Source organism: Naegleria lovaniensis (genome assembly GCF_003324165.1).
Source record: "Naegleria lovaniensis strain ATCC 30569 chromosome Unknown tig044, whole genome shotgun sequence".
Lineage (NCBI taxonomy): Eukaryota > Heterolobosea > Eutetramitea > Acrasida > Naegleriidae > Naegleria > Naegleria lovaniensis.
Window position 1 is genome coordinate 289965 of NW_025407866.1, and position 19307 is coordinate 309271.

General features: G+C 37.6%; 7 protein-coding genes across 7 annotated transcripts; 5 read left to right on the forward strand and 2 right to left on the reverse strand.

Annotated features, from left to right (window-relative positions):
• Positions 1–420: 420 nt before the first annotated feature.
• C9374_010682 (uncharacterized protein) lies at positions 421–2067 on the forward strand (the record flags this gene model as incomplete). The annotated part of the gene is made up of 1 exon (XM_044686253.1): positions 421–2067. The coding sequence occupies one exon, from the start codon at positions 421–423 to the stop codon at positions 2065–2067; it is 1647 nt and encodes a 548-aa protein (XP_044543837.1).
• A 200-nt stretch (positions 2068–2267) lies between these two features.
• On the forward strand, positions 2268–3643 carry C9374_010683 (uncharacterized protein; the record flags this gene model as incomplete). The annotated part of the gene is made up of 2 exons (XM_044686254.1): positions 2268–3133; positions 3313–3643. The coding sequence occupies 2 exons, from the start codon at positions 2268–2270 to the stop codon at positions 3641–3643; spliced, it is 1197 nt and encodes a 398-aa protein (XP_044543838.1).
• A 395-nt stretch (positions 3644–4038) lies between these two features.
• C9374_010684 (uncharacterized protein) lies at positions 4039–5229 on the reverse strand (the record flags this gene model as incomplete). The annotated part of the gene is made up of 1 exon (XM_044686255.1): positions 4039–5229. The coding sequence occupies one exon, from the start codon at positions 5227–5229 to the stop codon at positions 4039–4041; it is 1191 nt and encodes a 396-aa protein (XP_044543839.1).
• A 366-nt stretch (positions 5230–5595) lies between these two features.
• On the reverse strand, positions 5596–7161 carry C9374_010685 (uncharacterized protein; the record flags this gene model as incomplete). The annotated part of the gene is made up of 1 exon (XM_044686256.1): positions 5596–7161. One exon carries the CDS (start codon positions 7159–7161, stop codon positions 5596–5598), a length of 1566 nt encoding a protein of 521 aa, XP_044543840.1.
• A 62-nt stretch (positions 7162–7223) lies between these two features.
• Positions 7224–14404, forward strand: C9374_010686 (uncharacterized protein; the record flags this gene model as incomplete). Its single annotated transcript, XM_044686257.1, has 2 exons — positions 7224–13597; positions 13672–14404. 2 exons carry the CDS (start codon positions 7224–7226, stop codon positions 14402–14404), a joined length of 7107 nt encoding a protein of 2368 aa, XP_044543841.1.
• Positions 14405–14496: 92 nt separating this feature from the next.
• Positions 14497–17831, forward strand: C9374_010687 (uncharacterized protein; the record flags this gene model as incomplete). Its single annotated transcript, XM_044686258.1, has 2 exons — positions 14497–14593; positions 14869–17831. The coding sequence occupies 2 exons, from the start codon at positions 14497–14499 to the stop codon at positions 17829–17831; spliced, it is 3060 nt and encodes a 1019-aa protein (XP_044543842.1).
• Positions 17832–18313: 482 nt separating this feature from the next.
• Positions 18314–19307, forward strand: C9374_010688 (uncharacterized protein; the record flags this gene model as incomplete). Its single annotated transcript, XM_044686259.1, has 1 exon — positions 18314–19307. A coding segment is annotated over one exon (994 nt), but the record flags the coding sequence as incomplete, so codon positions are not given.

The following is a 19307-nucleotide window of genomic DNA, read 5'->3' on the forward strand; positions in this document are numbered from 1 at the left end:
ATCATGTTTCATCCAAATATTGTTGTTCTCACGAGTTGCAAATGTTCTGCATGTACTATTTGTATTTTGCCAAAAATCGTTATGCAATTCCGGGCGGATCTGCCTAAAGCTTTACAAGACATACACCCTCTCGGTTGGAATTGAGGCAAGAGTTGTTGTGCAATAAAGTACATAAACAAAAGCACTCAAATGATGCATCAAGAAACGTTGACGTCTTCCACATTACCACTGTCGATACTGTCACTGCAACAAGTAGTTGATGGCTTTTAGTGCAAGGTCATAGTGTGGTTCAACGCAACTCCCCTTTTATGTTAGACCCTCGCCAACTCACCAACAAACTCGCTGGAGTATTTTGGCTCGAGTTAAACCACTATGTGTCACTCTTAATTTCGTAAAGAGGTTGTTAAAAATTACAAAAAAATGAGTCAACGAGAGGAAGGGAAAACGGTTTTTTCCTTCTCTTCATCATCATCGTATCAGGAAGATGATTCTACTGGTCGAATGTCAGGAGCCAGGAGAATTGCTGTAACTTCCCGATGGTTGGATGATACTGTATCTTCGGGAAATTCATCTCCGGTAGGCTCACCAGTGATCAATCATATGGTTGTGGTGGATGAGATCCATGATGTCAAAGTAGAGGTCTTGGAGGCTGGTTTGCATAGTAGAGGAGCATCATCATCGTTTGATTCTAAAATTGATGAACAGTTTGGAAAGATTGAGAGGAAGAAACAACGTATTAACGTGGTGTCCTGGAGTGCCACAAATGATTGGTGTTCCAAGGTCTGTCATGATGACAATGATGACAGTGATGAAGATGAGGATGAGCGAATGGATGATCAACAACATGTCAACAACACCAATAGAAGGAAACGATCCACTCTTCAGAAATTGGGTGAAATGGCTCCCGATTTGATTTTGCTACAAGATTTGAATTATGAACAAACCATGAAAGCAATGAAATACTTGACAAAAGCTGAAGAACATTTGCACGATGAGTACGATGGAAATGAAGAAGACTTGGAGCCTCCTGTTTATAAATGGTTTTGCTGTGGTCACAAACATACTTCCGAACCAGTCAAGGTCTCCAAGTCCTGTAATTCCGATGATGACGATGAAGGAGTACCTTCCTCCCTTATATCTCCACTCGCATCCATGGGTGGTAATCAATCCATCATTTCTGCCTTGTTGAAAAATGATGTGAAGAAGAAAATTGAGGCCGACCAAGATCCCGACGACTTGGTCAATGAGTATTTACCAATTATTTATAATTCTGAGACGCTAAAGTGTGTGGATTGTGGTGCGTTTTGGTATAGTAAAACTCCACAAGAGGCAGGCTCCAAGTCGTGGGATAGTACTGTGCCACGTTTTTGTAATTGGGGTGCTTTTATTTTCAAGCCCTATGATGAAGAGGATGACCACATTGATTTACTTGTATTTAATACACATTGGGATCAAGGAGTGGAGGCAAGAAGATATGCTTCCATATTATTGAGACAAGAAGTGCTAAACCGAATGTCTGTCTACAATGCTATAACCAATAGAACCACTTTTATTCCTACCATCATTGGTGGAAATTTGAACAGTTTACCAAGATCCAATGCTCTCAGCATTTTGGTTCAAGGACAAGATTTGGGTGCACACAACAGTGATGTTAATTTATTGGCAGACAGTGACGATGACGACGATGACGATGAACAAGTTGAAAAAATTGATAAGGAAAGTCTCATCATTCCATGCCAGAGACAGTTAATGCCTCCTCAAGCTGCTGGAACAACATTACAAAAATCCGCAACTGTTAAAAAAGAGGATGACAAGGATTTCGTCAAGATAGAAGAAGAGAGCGAAGAGGAAGAAGCGAGTGACGCCTCCTCAGAATCTTATTCAGGAACGTGGTTCCATAACCTTAATTTACAACCCACCTTTGTTGATTTTGAAACCAACACGTTCGAAACAGTAGATTATCTTTTTGTATCTCCCTGTGTGAAAACCATGAATTTACAAATACTCGATTCAGATTTAAGTTGTGGCGAAACACACAAACCACATGTAGCCACATTGGAAATGTGACACCATTAATGGGTCTGTCACTCTCGCATCTCACCTCTTTTACTGTATTTATTATATTTATGAAACATACAATTTTTCACCCTTCCAATTAATTGTTTATTATTGCATTTTCTATGAATTGTTACAAGATAATGGATTGTTTCGCAATCCAAATTCAAATTCGGTTTCATGATTACAATCAAATTCATCTTTCCAAAAAAATGAGTCAACCACACGACGACACTCTTTCCGAAGAACCTCTCGGAGGCGGAGAAGGAGGAGCAAATCCTTCAAACTCCTCTCGTCATCACTATTACAGCCTTGCTGCAGAAAATTTTTCAGCACCTCAAAAGAAACGTATCGGTTTAGGAACGTTGGCTATTTTGTTCGGAATTGGATGCGTGATTATTTCAGCATTGATCGTTTTGATTGTTGTGAGCGCAGTGTTGTATTGGGGCCCTGGACAAAACAAAAAGATTTATCCCAATCCATCGTATACACCCAGTAGTGATTATTTACATTTCATTGTCGTTGGAGATCAAGGAAGAGGAAATGATGAACAGAAAAAAGTTGCTGAGAGTATGGCTCGATATTGTAACTTTGAAAATGGAATGAATCCACAAAAATTGCCATGTCAATTCATTATTGGAACTGGAGACAATATTTATGATAATGGAGTGACAGATGTCAATGATGTGCAATTTAAAACAAAATTTGAAGATATTTATGTCCAAGAGAGCTTGAAGAATTTGGATTGGTATTTTGTTTTGGGTAATCATGATTATAGAACAAACCCAGAAGCTCAGATTGCATATTCACAATTGAGCAAGAGATGGAAGCTGCCTAAACAATTTTATAATTTTGACAAGATTTCTACTGAAAACAAATTTAAAGTGTCATTTGTCATGTTAGATACAAATCCATTTGTGAACAAGTACTTCTCAGATTCAAGAGCTAATCAAACAGCATTGAACCAACAACGAGCATTGAATAACGAACAAGTCAAAATGGTTGAGAATATTTTGAATACCAATATGAACAAGAATGATACATGGACTTTGGTTGTGGGTCATCATCCATTGTTTAGGTATGTATTTGTTTGTGGCATTCATTTTTGTGTTTTTAATATTTTGTGATTGAAATTTGCATGTGTGAAAAATATCTATTGATTTTTGTTGATTGCGGATTGAACTAAAATGGTCACAAAAATCATGGTGTTGTGTATGTGCATGATGAATTGCCAACGTCGTCCTTATTGCTTGACAGTGCTGGATCACACGGTCCTGTCACTCAAGAACTTGTAGATAATTTTGAACCTCTCTTTGTGAAATACAAGTTACCCATGTACTTGTGTGGACATGACCATTTGTTAAATTGGCTTTCAAGTTCAGATAGTGGTTTTCCAACACAGTATGTCATTTCTGGTGGAGGTGCTGGAAATACACGACCCATGATTTACAACAAGTACTCATTGAATGATTTGAACGATTCTGGATTTTTCTCTGTTGAAGTTCAACAGAGCTTTATGTTTGTGAGAGCTTTTGACAAGTACGGAACTGAGGTTTGGAAATTTAAAATTTCGAGGCCTCCTCAATAAACGTTGATCAAGTGATATTACAAGAGCCGAATCTCTTGTTAATGGAATGGTGAACTTTACCTATTTGCATCTGCAATCAACAAAAAAAGATGACATCCACTAGCAACGCTGCAGAGCAGGCGCACCAGTAATCACAACGTCACAAGCTTCAATCATCATTGAAAAAACCAACTTTGCAGAATAATCACTTGACCATGCTCTTGTGTTTGATGATCGAAGGTGAGAATTTATTTCTGTCATTCCCATCTCGGTGGATGTGTTGTGGTTTCAACAAACTAACACTCAATTAACACTTCATTTTCGATCAAGATTGAACTCTCAATATTCTAACTGCCAGTGACACAAGTAACACAATCTTTTAATAGGTTTGCCAGCATCAAACATCAAAAAAAAAATTAAAGAACCTTACTCTTCTTCTTCTTTTGAGAAGGACCAGTAAATTCAATGTCCAGCCTGGATCCTTTTGGTTCTGCTTCCTCTTCAATAATTCTCTCAATGGTGGCTGTGGCAGAAGGTGACAAGACATCCCACACAGAAAACAAAAATTCAAACGTCATCAACACAATATTCGTCAAGCAGGTCACAACAAGTAGTGAATAAGCATTATACATCGACCCAGCAGCTGCTGTTGTGCTCACATTTTGATTGGACACCACACTAGGAATGCCACCACTCAATGTCACAAATGCCTTCGAATAATGTCTCAAGAAAATTCCAAATTGAGTCCACAACACGACTCCAACAAAGATGAAATCTCTCTTAAACTTGGAAAACCATAAAGCAATCACTGAAGAAATTGTAACCATTGTTGCAGACCATTGTTCTTCATTCAATAAATTAGCCACATATCCACACATGGATGCAAATGAAAGAATGGGATGTTTCAATACATCCATTTGAAATATATACAATGTATCTTTTTGCTTGGAAAAGACATCACTGAAAGGTTGGATCACATCATATTGCAGAATGACCAGACACGAAGCAAGTAATGCCATTGTGATCCATGCCAAGTATACTGTAAATGGTAAACGAACCCATAAAGGATATTCATGAGCATGTTTTCCATATCGAATACGAATGGCACTCGAATAAATAATAAATAAATTCATCCAGAGAGACATGAAAATCAAATGTGCAAGGAAAATATTGTCATAGCAAAATGCAAGGATCCAACACGTATTTAACACATTCGATAATAAAAACCATGGACCAACGACACGACCAATTTTCTCACTCTGTGCTCGATTGGAATTAATCACAGAGAGGAAACTAAATAGAAAGAGTCCTCCATAAATCACAAGCCAGATGTGGAATGTGTAAGGTAAGGGATAGAAGGCAACGTCGTATTTTCTGCTCACGCTTTCCACAGTTTTTGCATTTCCAATGTAGTAAGTGAGAGTATTGTGAATGAGTTTTGAATAGTAGGCAGAGGGAATGTACTGAGTGAAGAGTTGGAGGCCTTTCTGATCCACTACAAACGAGCGAACGAAATTGGAGAGAAAGGTCTCTGTGAAAAAAACATTCACGGCCAATACTCCAATGAGGGAGATGAAATTAATGGTGTTAATGAGGTGACCAATCATGTAGTGCAAGCAAAGTTTCGAATGGGAAGCGTGTACACAAATTTTTGTGTGTGTGCTGTTCAATGTGTAACAACGATATTCTTCAATGCAGCCATTTAGCTTATTGGACAAATTAGGATCATTACCAAATTTTGGAAAATTTTCAAAAATATTCAATTACTGTCGTCAGTTTGAGAATGGCTTCTCCTCATGGAAGCACCAATGAATCGAAATTGTATTGATCTGAAAAGTGGTAATGTTAAAAAAATTTCTGAAATTGGAAAAATCATATAGTTCACTTTTCCTCTCAAAGAATGGATATCCTGAAATATTTGAGCCAATATTCAAGTTGTCGTAGTAATATAACCAAAGTAGAACTGTTTTTCATCAAAAATGATCATCAAGTCGTGGCATGCATTCATGCATAATGTCTAATTGTCCAAATTTGAGAAAGTAGTACAAGTCTTCTGTTCTTGAAAAAGTCATTTCGTTATATTCATGAATAGGAGTTATTTGAAGTGAAATGGCTCCCATTAAGCATCTCCAAATGAATGTGTTTCCTAGTTGTGTGATAAAGTCATTCTGTTCACTGAAATTGTCATCATCATCAAAATTGGAGCTTCCAAAAGCACTTGAGGATGAATCTCCTTTTAGCCAAGGATATGCACTTTCTAAGTCCTTTCCTAGTATTACAGAAAAGTTCTCAAGCCCAACCTCAGTAATGGACATGGAAATTAGATCCCCTAAATTATAGAAAACATCCATGTCAATATCAACATTAGGATTCAGGTCACTATAAGGAAAATCAATGATAAATGTCATTTTCACAAAATCGCAATTCCAGTTCACAAATATTCCCTCCACTTGCATGGTTCTTCGAGTAATATTCATGGACTCAATGGTTTCCTCTTCTGTTTCCTCCTCAATTCTCTTGCAGAGTCGAGTAAATTTAAATGTTTCTTCAATAATTGACAAGTCGCTTACTAACGAGTCAAGATCTTGCTGATGATTCTCCAAATAATTAGCTGTGGTCCTGTAGGCATCCACTTGATTGAGAAAGGCAACAAAGAGTTCAATTCTTTGTTGTGTGTTCATTACAATATTGGTCGAATAGGTTTGAATGAGATGTAAGAGAGCTTCTCGATCTAATTGTTTCAAAGTCATCATTGGAGTCCCATTTTCATTCGTATCGTTTTCATCATCCACCATTAATCCTTCATCATTGGCAAACGTACGATCGTTAGAAGTCATGATACTTCCATTATCATCTGCTGTAGATGTCAACATCGTCGTCATGGATCGAACATGACGAACACTCAGTGCTAGAGCATCATTCCTCCTCAAATGTTTGTACAAGGTCTCAAATGTAGCGTGATCTTTTCGTGTTTGTTCGTTGGACATGAATACTTGTCCAAATTCAATTCGTTCCATCAGTTTTTTAATGGCACTACTACTTGATGATGAGGAATAATCCCGATATAAGAGTAATTCCCAAATTGATTTTTCTTCATCTTCGGAATCATCATTAGCATCATTGTAATCCTCTCCTCCTCTATGTTGATATAAAAACGAATTTCCTTCATTGTTTTGTCGTATGGAAGGATATAAACAACTCGTCCAGCCTTTACAAACATACGGCATGGATGTAAAAGTGGTTTCAAAATCCAAGAATAGTAAAATCCTCTGCACGATGGCTCGTACCCATGCTGGGGGTATTGGAGAAAATAGTGATATTAAACCTATTTTGTCTTCTGATGATGAATGATTGTGAATGCCCATGATTGCATCTCTTCCGAAATCATTACCATGATCGTGAGAATTCAGGTAAATCATTTCCAACAATATAATGTTATTTCTAATATTTTTTTTGTTAAAGCTTAACACTATCAAAAGGTTGCACTCCGCAAATCGAAAATTATTTTCATTCAGCTTACGGACCTCAACAATGATCATGAGTATTTATGTGTTTTTCATTTCAACTCCAGTCGACTCGAGAAGAATTCACAACAAAAAAAATGCCTCCAAAAAAGAAGGAAAAAACCGTTACATCTTCTTCCTCAAAAAAGAAGCAAACAACAACCACAAATACTTCAAATAATTCTAGTACGAATCGGAAACATAAGCAACAAAAAAGACCAGCTGAAGAAGAAGAGCATTTACATCCTCCTGAGGATGATGATAACATTATTGATGATGATGAAGGAGGCGATGAAGAAATTGTTATCGGAGAGCAATCGCTCTTGTCTGTAGGCAGTAGTGGCGCAGCAGGCAACACAACAAAGAAAAACAAGGAATCAACGAAAAATAGCAATAACGGCAGTGAAAAGTTGGATCCATCCCGAAAGAAAACCAAGCCCAATGACTCATGTGCTGCCACTACCTCTAATTCAACTTCAAAAATCAACAAAGAAATACAGAGCTCAGAAATGGACACTACATCGAACGGTGATCAACAAGGCTCCACAACAACATCAGTTTCTTCAACCTTGAATGCATACAAAATTGTAGATGCTCATACTGGAAAGAAAAAGACAATTGGACCAAAAAACAAAATTACCTCTCTCAATCAATTGAGGCATGCAATTTGTGAAGTATTCAAACTAAAGTCAGTGAATGATATTGAGTCCATTCGAAACCTGGACGATAAAGACATTACGGATGCTGATTTACAAATGGCATCTTCATCTTTGGACGCAAAGTCCAACAAGAACGGTCTGAATGATAGCACCATTGTTGTCATTGACGACACCAATCAAAACAGCTATTCCACTAAAAATTTACCACCAACCTCAACGCATGGATATTTCATACTGACCTTGAAATCCAATGCTGTTTCCGAAAGCTCTTCTAAGGTGAAAGCTAATTTACAATTAACTGTAGATATTGTACCTCATGTAAATATTCTAATTCATGGTGGAGATGAATACGATTTTATAACAGCTTTGGCAGAAGTCATTGATAACTCCATTCAAAATACTGTACTAAATAAGAACGACAGAATCATAGACATACGCTTTGAAAAGCCGTCACAAAACAACGAATTTAAAAGCAAATTACATATTTGGGACAATGGCAGAGGAATGAATTTCAAAACATTGGTTAATTGGGCAACACTGGGAATTACAGATGCTCCTGTTGACGACGCTGCTAGCATGGCTGCAAAGAGCAAATCTGACCTATCAAGACGACGAATTTTTGACAAATTCATAACTTCTGATTTTTCTCGATATGGAGTTGGTTCGAAAAAGGCAATTTTTAACCTTGGTGACCAAGTGACTCTCGTTTCCAAACCAAAAGATTCTCGTTTCGTCTATGAAGTCACATTGTCACGGCAAAAATTGGAAGAAGACTTTGGTTCTGGAAAAGATAAGCAATGGAAAGCGGATTGCATCTCTAGGCCACCCTCTGACACGGAAAAACAATGGGACAGTTTTACTCACTTCACCATTTCTGACATTAAGAAGGTCTATGTGGATCGGTACGATGCAAGCATTATTAAGAAAAGACTTGGACACATTTATCACTATTACATTTATGGTACCGATGGAAATAAGGAGAGCCAAGATATTATCGAGGATGATGATGAGTATTCTGATACCCAAGACGAACTTGAAGAGGAAACTGTACCGGCCAGCGACGACGAAGATGAAGAACCTAAGAAAACATCTAAATCCTCCTCTCAAGGCAGCAGCACGTCATCCTCTCAAAAGAGGTCATCCAAGAAAGCTCTGAGCGACGAAGAAGATTTTGTCCATTTCCGAAAACCAAAGAATGTAATTATTAAGGTTGATGGAATACCTATCACCTCAGAAGATCAGGATTTAGAATCTCTCTATCTACAGGAAGGAAAGTCACCGTTCTCGTTTGAAATTAAATTGAGCGTGAAAAATAGTGACAGCTCAAGCACAGGAATGGAGTTGAGCATGCCAACTCAAAGCTCAGGTGTTTCCATTGTCAACAGCACAGTGAGAGGAATTATTTACTATTATCCCTTCAAGCAAGGTCGAGAAACTTTGCCAATTCCAGAAGACCTGTATTTGGAAGGAGGCAAGTATATGCCAACAGATCAAGAAGTACCTCTTTCTGAAAGAAATCCAGGATTTGAATGCTTTTGGAATGGACGATTGTTGGCCAACGAGAAAATCAAGAATTTACCATGGATGGAGAAGGAGAGAAGTAATCGTGACATTCCTGACAATTGTTATCGTAGAGTGAAAGGAATGCTATTTTTTGATTGCGCTTTTGAGGTTTCTGCAAACAAAATGTATCTATGCAAGCAAACACCACTGTGTCAAGCACTGATGAATTATACTGACAGGACTCTGGTACAACGTTATCGCAAGTGGATGAAAGAGTGCCATAAAAAACTCGACGAAGAAATCATTTTTGATGAATGTGATCTTGAAAGAACTCAGAAAGAAGGAAAGGGCCTTAAAACATTTTACAAAAGAATCAAATACGGACAAACTTCATACACCGTCGGAGATTATGTAGTCATGAAAACTAGACCAAAAATTATTGGTACACTTGTAGACATGTTCAGAGATTTGACCTCTGAAGAGTATACTGTGACTGCAGTTGTTAAAGAGTGGTCTCCCGAGAGTCTAAATGATGATACTCACAAAATTACTGGTCAATGTTTTCCAATATCCAAAATTCAGAGCGTGCTCACAAAACAAGAATTCAAGTCAGAAATTAGTAAGCTGAAAAACAAATTACCAAGTTATATTGAGGTTGTTGACACGCCCAGTGTGAGCGCGCGGGAGAGGCGCCCTCCTCCTGATCCAGTCACAGCTGGCTATGTGCTGAAATACATCTCAGCAAGCATAATGACTGGTGATCACAAAGTTGTTACCACTCAATTATTTCCAATTACACTCACAATTCGATATGAGGGCGACAATGAGCAAGAACAAAAGTTTGAGGCTTCTGTTACTTCCACAAAGCCCTTCAAAAAAGGTGTTCATTGTTTTAAACCAAACAAGCTCAAGTCAGAGTTCAACGTGGCCGGCACCTATCTACTTGAATTATCTTCGACAGAAGATAGTGGAATCAAGTCCAAGGTTGTGAAACTAGATGTGGTACCAGCTGGGCCAACAGCTCTCAATATTTGTAGTGAAATACCAACAGTGTCAAAGCTTTTTTCTGTTCTAAAAGTGGACAAGAAGTTGGCTGAAGATGCAATTGTGTTTTTCTTGAACAAAGAGATTCCACCTATTGTGATTGAACAATTGGATCCTTATGGTAACTTTGTTCCCTTCGCTATCTCTGGAAATCTTTTGAACGAACAGCTTAAGATTACTACGAGCGACGATTCTATTGTACTCTCGTCTTATGAAGCATCGTTTACCAATGATAGGCGACTACAAATTAGTGATTTGCGTATCACAAGCGCACATTTAGGAAACGCAAAATTTTTGAACACCAAATTACTTATTTCCTTTGGAATTTTGAGTGTTTTGGAGCTGAATATATTTATTTTAGCTGGTCAAGTTTTCTCAATTCAATTATCAGAAGACTCAAATTCGACCTTAAAGAATAATTCTGTGAAGAAAATGTTACCTGATATTGAAGCGAAATTACTCGACGAAATGGGCAACTGTGTGTTCATAAAACCAGTGTATGACGAAGAGGAAGACAACGATGAGGCAGAGAATTTTTCCCCAATTCTAAAGGGAGATGCTCTTAAAGAAGAAATTCGAGGAATTCTAAACGCAGAGACAGGACACTTCGTATTTAAGGGTGCAACACTGCATTCCGATTCTAATAGCTCTCAAAGAAAAGAAACAGAAATCATATTGCGCTGCAACAAAATCTCCATCACAATTCCTCTCACCATTGAGGCTATTTCAACAATCAAACCATCCACTTTCAGTTTAAGTCCTCCAGATACCGACAAACACATGGTTAAGGATCGTCAGCCACTGAAAGTAAACGTTCAAGCCATTGTTGGGACAGAATTGGTTGGATGGAAACTTGAACTTGGTAATGAAATGTACGAAAGAATGGCGTTTGATGGATATGCTCGCACTTCATGGAGTAGTGCCAACCTACTGCCTGTTGAAAATGGAATTTGTTTCCTTCCAACACTGGTGGTACCTCAATCTGCTAAAACATCCAAATATACCATAGACATCCTTTCAAAATCTTCTCGAAATGAAGATTTAATGCAGGATGACGATGGTGACCATGACATTAATCCTGAATTCATCATTGCAAACTTTACCATTCATTTACGAAGTGTCAATGGTCCTCCCTGTATTTTCAAAATTGATAGAAAGAAAAGTGTTCTAGGAGCTATCAAGTGTGAACAACCCTTCTCAATCAAATGTTCAATTATGGACGCCTATGGAAACACTCTCGATCCACAAGAAGATAAGGAAATATACCCAGAGCTCGAACATATCGATGCTGCTATTGAGATTGTTTCCCAATTGAATGGTGAATCTGAAAAAATTGAAATTACATCACCTGAAAAGATGAAGAAAGTTACAACGAAAAATGGTTATTTAAAATTTTCCAATATTTCTCTAATTGGCCCCACTGGTGAGTTTCACATTAAGGTCATTGATAGAAGCGGGAAGATAAAGGAGGACAAGATTGAACATGTAATGTTAGAGCCTGGTCCTCCTCATTCGATACGAATTAATGAGACCATCGGAGAAGTTATTTTTGATGTTGAGAATCTTGGGTTAACACCACCGTTTTTTGTTACTTGTCATGACAAGTTTGGGAACAAATATTTGACACATGGAAGCTACGAAATTGACACTCCAGAAACTGGTATTGACATTCGTCAGTATGAAGGAGAGATGAATCAGTCGATAGACCTTCAAATCGATGAGGGACGAGCATATATGCCTCAATTCTGGATTAATGGAGTTGAAGGACTTCATCCTTTCTCGATAGAATATGAAAATCCTAAAGTCGAGCGAGCCTGTTTCAAAATTAATGTTAAGAAAGGCTCCCATCCAACTTCCTTAAAGATTCTTAACAAGGTAAATCAATTGAAAGCTGGAGACTTTATGGAAGCCTTCGAAGTCGCAGTAATAGGAGAAAATGGAAAACCTGTTAAGGCACCGTCACAATTGCACTTGAATGTTGTCGATCCTCAGGGAAGTGATAAGAGACATTTTGTTTCCAATATCTCAACAAATGACTTGTCGTATACATTTGCCAATAGCGAAAGAGTGTTCACCAAAGCAGGAGTTTATCGCTACAAAATCACTTTGGATGTTTCGAACTTGTCCAACGTGGCACCTCTTGGATTACCCAAATCCATAACCGAGTCGTTTGATTTGATTGTGGCGCCGGATGAACCAGCTGCATTGGAAATTGAGAACGATACATTTCAACTTCCAGTTGTCACAAATTGTGCAGAAGATATCGATAGAAGATCATTTTGGGAAGAATTATCTCTTAAGGTTGTTGATAAGCATTCTAACACGGTAATTGCTGATGACAAGATCAAAAAAGTTATCATTTCAGTTGAGAGAAGCGAAGAAAGTATGGATAGCGAGCTTCCTGAATTGGAAGGCTCACTTGAGGCAAAATTTGAGAATGGAAGAGCCAAATTTTCTAGATTGAGCATCAAAGAGGGATCTGGAGAAACTGGATTCTTTAAACTCGTATTCACAGCAAAACATCTTCCTCCCAAGGAGCTTGATTTTGCTTTCACTGACAACTCCAAAGTGCAAGAAGAAGAGAAGGAACTACAACAAAAACGACTAACTCTACTTTCTGAATTGGATTATTTGAAGCAAGAAATTAAGAAGGCTCAAGAGAATCATCAAGAAAACGAGTACAAGCTCAGTAATTTTAGAAGCACTCAACATGAACTTTTGAAAACGATCAAGGAATTCGAATTGAGTTTTGAGAATGATGTTCCCAATTTAGAGAATACAGAAAAAATGTTGACTTTGCTCAAAAAGAAGATGGAAATCAAAGCTCAAAACAACAGAAAAACACGAGAATGTAATGTAGGCCTCTCAGAAAATAAGGCTCTACAAAAAATCAAACAGCTTCAAAAAGAATCAGATAGCGGCATTGTGGGAATATTGGGAGAATTGGGATATATCGATAATGAAAAACAGAACGATACAATTTCGAGAACCATTGCCGATAAGATGCAGTGTATTGTTGTGCAAAACCAAGAAAGCATGGACAAGGTCAGAAAAGCTCTCGACGCCTTTCCCAACAAATTACCAATTCTTCCTCTCGATAACATTTTCAAGTGTCCAAAAGGACTTGACAATAATGGCAAGCTACGATTGGATCCTATCGGTGACAATATCGATGGATTTATTGGATACGCTGTAAATTTAATTGAACTCGATCCCAGAAAAGAAATGCTTAGACACGCGTTTTGGAATATTCTAGGCCAAACTCTGTAAGTAGTTCGAAATAGATTATACTGGTGAATAGTATTCATTTCAAACCAACCTCGTACGTTGCTTTTGATAGTGTTTTTGAAAGCTTTGAAAAAGGCCTACAATTCAGAAAGAAACGACTGGAATCAAACACCAATACTCCAATTATTATTTGTTTAGATGGAGAACGTATTGAATCAACAGGAATTGTTTATGGAGGTGCAAAATCGAACGCTCCTCCTGTATTTAGATTTGGTCAGACACCAATTTCTGAGAATCCTGAGATGAAGCTTCTCTTAGAAAAGAAGAAGAAAGTGGAAGAGTTCAAAAAGATACTGAAAGAAACCATTGCTTTCGAAAAGGGAGAGTACAAACAATCGGAACAAACACGAGATGAGATTATTTCAAAACATACACCTGAAATTGAGCATATTGAGGAGGAACTTGCAACCGTTGAAGAGGAATTGAGAAATATACGACAAGGACTTGTATTGTCAAAAAAGAAAAAGACACCAAGTGATAAGAAAACTTCAAAGCAAAAGAAGGAAGGTACCTCAAAATCAACAGAAAAGACGACTCAAAAGAAGAAACCAACATCGGCACCTGTCAGTGAACCTTCGTCACCTATTCTCTTCTCACAGTCACAACGTTCCACAATCATGCGAGATGATGACCCAATGCTGGACGAAATTGAGGAATTTTCAGAGAGTGACCGAGATGAAATTGAAGAATTCTCATCGGATCAAGAAAACTCACCTAAACAACCGAAAAAGAGTGCAAAGGCCAAGAAAGTGACTCCAAGCTCTCAGAAGAAGAAGAAAAAGTAACTATGAGTGGTTGTTGACATCACGTAAAGAAAATATTTTGAATGGTGTGATGGTTTGTGTGCAAAAAATTCTTGCGCAAACTCGAAAAAAAAATGAGCACAACCACGAATGGCTCCCGTCTTGGCCATCAAAGAAGTCATTCCTTCTCAGGTTCCGCCACAACGATCGTTGTGGATGAATTTGCTGTGGGTGAGTAGAACCTCATAATTTGGTTACATTATTAAAGATTATATGAATTCACATTCCGCGTGATCATGAAAATATTTTTTTATGATGCCATAAAACACATCTTTATCGGAATTGGATTCAATTCACCATCATCATAAACCCATCATTCCATATAATGATTTAAATCATGAAAATATTCGAATATTGTATATCTCCCTAATCGTACATGATTAATCCATGGATGAATATTATTGTGTGGTATCATTCCGTTTCTCCCCAAAACACACACATCATAGAAAACTACAAGAGAAAGATTAAAGAACAAGAAACGGAAATTAGCAATTTGCAAAAAGAGCTTCACAATTATAGGATGAAGGAAGGTGATCTTTCTTTTAGTCTGGCTATGGAGCAATTTCTGTTAAAGAAGAAGGATTCAAGTAGTAGCGTTTCAACGGGTAGTAGTTTTTCGGATTTGTTGAATGCATCTTCCTCTTCATCATCTTCATTGAATCAAGCCGAATTGGAGGAATTCAAGAAAAAGAACCAAGTCTTGGAACAAGAGAATACATTGCTGAAATCCACGATTGAACAAATGAATAGACAAGCACAGGAACATACGGAATCAACTCAGAGAGCCCACGAACAACAGACATTACAACTCCAAGCCACCATTCAGTCTCTTTCGGAAAGTGTTAAAAATATGCAAGAGGAACATCAACGACTGGAACATGAATCTTCTCAAATTCGTCAACAATTACAAGATCAGTCTCAATTTATTAATGAGTTGAAAGAAAAGCATCACAATGAGATTGAATCGATGAAAAGAGAAGCTCAACAAGCCCAAGATGATTTATTGAAACAAGTTGAAAATTACAAAACAACGGCCAATACTGAATTGAAATCTTTGAATGAACAAACATCTGAAATTGAGTCACTCAAAAACGAGATACAACGAGCTAACGAAAATCACTTGCAAGAAGTTCAAAACTTGAAGAATACCATCACTGAGATTACTTTGGAGAGTGACAGGTTGCGAAAAATTCTCTCTGAAAAGGAACACTCAGAGCAACAAACAAAGAATGAGGAAGCACATGTATTCCAAGTGAGAATTCAAGAACTTGAAAAATTACTCTCAGAAAATAAGACTCTTCTCTCGGAGAAGGACCATGAATATCAACAAGCGATCTCAAATTTAAAGTCTGAAGTGGAAAGCAAAAATCAACAAATTGAAACGTTGAATCAAGAATTGACCAAACGCGCTGCAGAACAGGAATCTTTGGTACTCAATTTGACGGAACAAGTTGGCAAGCTAAACCAGATGATCAACGATCTTCAACAACAATTGAACGACAAATCCACAGAGGTAGAACACATGAAATCGGCTCTATCCAATCTAAGAAACGAAATTTCTGTCAAGGACTCTCTCACAGATCAGTTGGCACAACAAAAAACAGCAATGGAACAGAAAGTTCAACAACTGCAACAAACGATCGACTCTCTCAACCAGCAACTTTCTAATGCAGTCAATAATGAAAAACAATCATCAGAAATTCATGAATTACAGACTCAACTCCAACAACAGGAACAGCTCGTCACCAAATTAACGCAAGAAATTAGCCAACACACTACTTCCATCCAATCTCTCGAGAATCAACTTGCTCAAAAGACCAGTACACTCGAACTTGTACACACCGAGAAGGCAAGTTTACAATCATCCATTTCTGAAATTCAAGGAACTGTAGAATCATTGACATCAAGTTTCAATAGCTTACAAAAGCAGTACGACACTCTTTCTGAAGAGAATGCCATCCTCCAAAATAATCTCCAAAAACAGCAAGATCACAACGAAACTGAAATGCAACAACTAAAGTTATCATTCGAGAAGGAAGCAGCAGAGAAGGAGAAGGAACACAAAACACAAATGCAACACTTGGAGCAATTACTCACGAAAACAGAATCTGACCTCAAGACAGCCACACAAAAATTCGTTGAAGAAAAGGAAAAGTTGATTAATGAACACGAAGCGTATCTCAAGCGTCACATGGACGAATTGGAGCTAAAATTAAAATATCAAATGAACATTGTAGATGTCTTGACAAAAGAAAAGGAAAACCTCTCAAAAGAAGTGAATGAAGCCAATGAACATTTGAAAAAGCTCTCTTTCGAAACAAGTACATTGAAAGAACAAAATCAACATCTCGAGCTTACTTTAGAGAAAAGCAATATGGAGCTAGAACAATCTAAGAATCTTTTCAACGAAAAATCAAAGGAACTCGACACCACTCAACAAAGTCTCTCCGCTATTGAAGCCAAATACAGAGAACTTGAGCTCTCTTTCCAAAATACTCAAAAAGAGCTCGAAACTATTACAGAGCAAATGAAACATGATAAGGCCATTCATGAGAAGGAAATTGAAAGTCTCGAAAATACCATCAAACAACTCGAGAAGGAACAAGAAGCAACTAATGAAAAAGTGGAAACTTTGAGGATTTGTAGCGTGCAAAACAATTCCTCACAAGAAGCTCAAAACACCACGACAGGCAGCACTACAGGAAAAACAAAGAAGGGTGTCAAACGAGATGCTTCTGAGAATCCATCCAATGAAGCCACGTCAGCAAGTGCCTCCAACGCTTCTATGGACCCTCCAAAGAAAAAGGTTAAGAATGCTTCTGCTGATGAATCTTCTCCATCCTCTAAAAATTCTAACAACAAGGAACCAAAGAAACCTGTTATTATCTTTTCTGGATTCAGTGACAAGATCAAAAAGTGGACCATGGAACAAAAAACCAAACTCGAAAAAGTGGTTAAAGATTTAGGAGGCGTCATTACGGATGATGTCAAAGAAGAGACAACACACGTAGTAGCCCCACCAGGAGTTCGAACTATTAAGGTTCTTCAAGCTGCTGTCACTGGAAAGTATGTCATGTCACCCGAATGGTTGGTTGAATGTGAAAATCAAAACAAATTTGTGGACGAGGACAACAAGTTAGGCAAACTCGGGCACAAAGGACCATTCAAGAGAAAGAAGGTTGCTTTCACTGCAGCTTTTGCTGACGAGTGCCAAAAACCTAAATATATCCCTCAGAAAAGAATGGAAAATGCAAAACTTTTGATCACTTCTGGACAAGGTGAAATTGTGGATGATATTGAAAAAGCAGATATCATTCTTGTGGCTTCTTCTGAATCCATTGGTAACTCTTCTTGTTGTGTTTCTTGGGAAGGTTTTTTGGATATGATCTTTCCAAAGGAGGATAATTAAAGCATGTACATTAAACCCATGTTTGACATGAAAATTACGAAAATTAATGAGCCATTCAAACATTTGAAGAAGAGCAAGCATGTACCTTTTTTTGAGAGTTCAATCTTTATATTTTTAAAGCCAGTTATTCCGTTGTTGAGAGTTCAATCTTAATAAAATGTTGACTGGAGAATTTGTTTAAACCACAACACTAGGTCTAGTTGAAGTATGAACGAAATATCCTGTTCAAGGCTTGGTATGAATTGTAAGAGCAGGTGAAGTAATTGTACAGCAATGAACCAAAACATTATCCGCCCGGTGATTGAAGCTTGTGACTTTGTGATTACTGATTCGCCTGCTCGGCAGGGTTGCAAGTGGATGTCGCCTTTTTTGTCTCTGCAATGTTTTTCAAGATTGCCTCTTGCTATTATTTACGTTTGCTATGTGTCAGCACAGGGGGAAATAGAATTTTTGCCTCACAAATTAAAAAATTGTTTTAACAGATGATAGAGGACCCCGATTTTCTTTCAGAAAAACAACTGTATAAGAGCTCTTCCCAAAATAATAATAACCATGATGCTGGCCATTCTCATCTGAATTTTAATAATCATCCAATGGATTCCGATGATCCTCATTTGAAAAATTTAAATTATGAAAAGGAATTGAAACAACGATTGGAATATTTACTCCGAAGGAAGAGCCATTGTGCTACGCTCGGAACACAAGTTTTGAAACGTTTAGTGGACGAGAATTTATTTCTCCATGAAATTATGAACGTGTTACAACTATCTCAAGAAATGAATCAATTCGTATGGCAGCCTTTTTTACAAGACAATTTTCAGTTACAACAATATGTTGGCTGCCATTGTTGTTGTGACCCGAATGGTTTTAATTTCATCCAACATGAAACTGAGGAGGACGATACCACAATTTCATCTTCGGAATGGAACAATACCAACAATGAAAATTTGATGGAAGCAACCACTCAGCACACATTATCCATAGAACCCTTTTTAAATCTGTATATTGGAATTTCAAAATTGGATTATCCCTGTAAGAAAATTCTAACCCATACCTTATTTCGGAATAATAGCATTGGAGTCAATCATCCATTTCTAATCATTGGATGTTATAAAATTGAATGGAATGATTCATCATTGGTGAAAATCAAATACGATCAATTTAAGGCAAGAAACTCCATGATGGTTTACAAATTTCATGTGATTCGAGGCACACAACAAGTACAGAAAGCCTTGATTACCATTGCCAAGGTTTGCACGTTTTGGAATACCCACAAGAAATTTTCTCAATTATTCTGTAATTGTCATCATTTCATTAATGATTTGCTGAGAGAATTGAATATTGAGTCGCCTTTTGAAAGCAGCAACCAAATTGTTGGAAATAATAGTCATAGTGAAGATCAATTTGACAAACATTCCGTATTCAAGTACATGCTTTCGAAATTGAAATTGGCTCATGAAGAGCGATATATCGTGT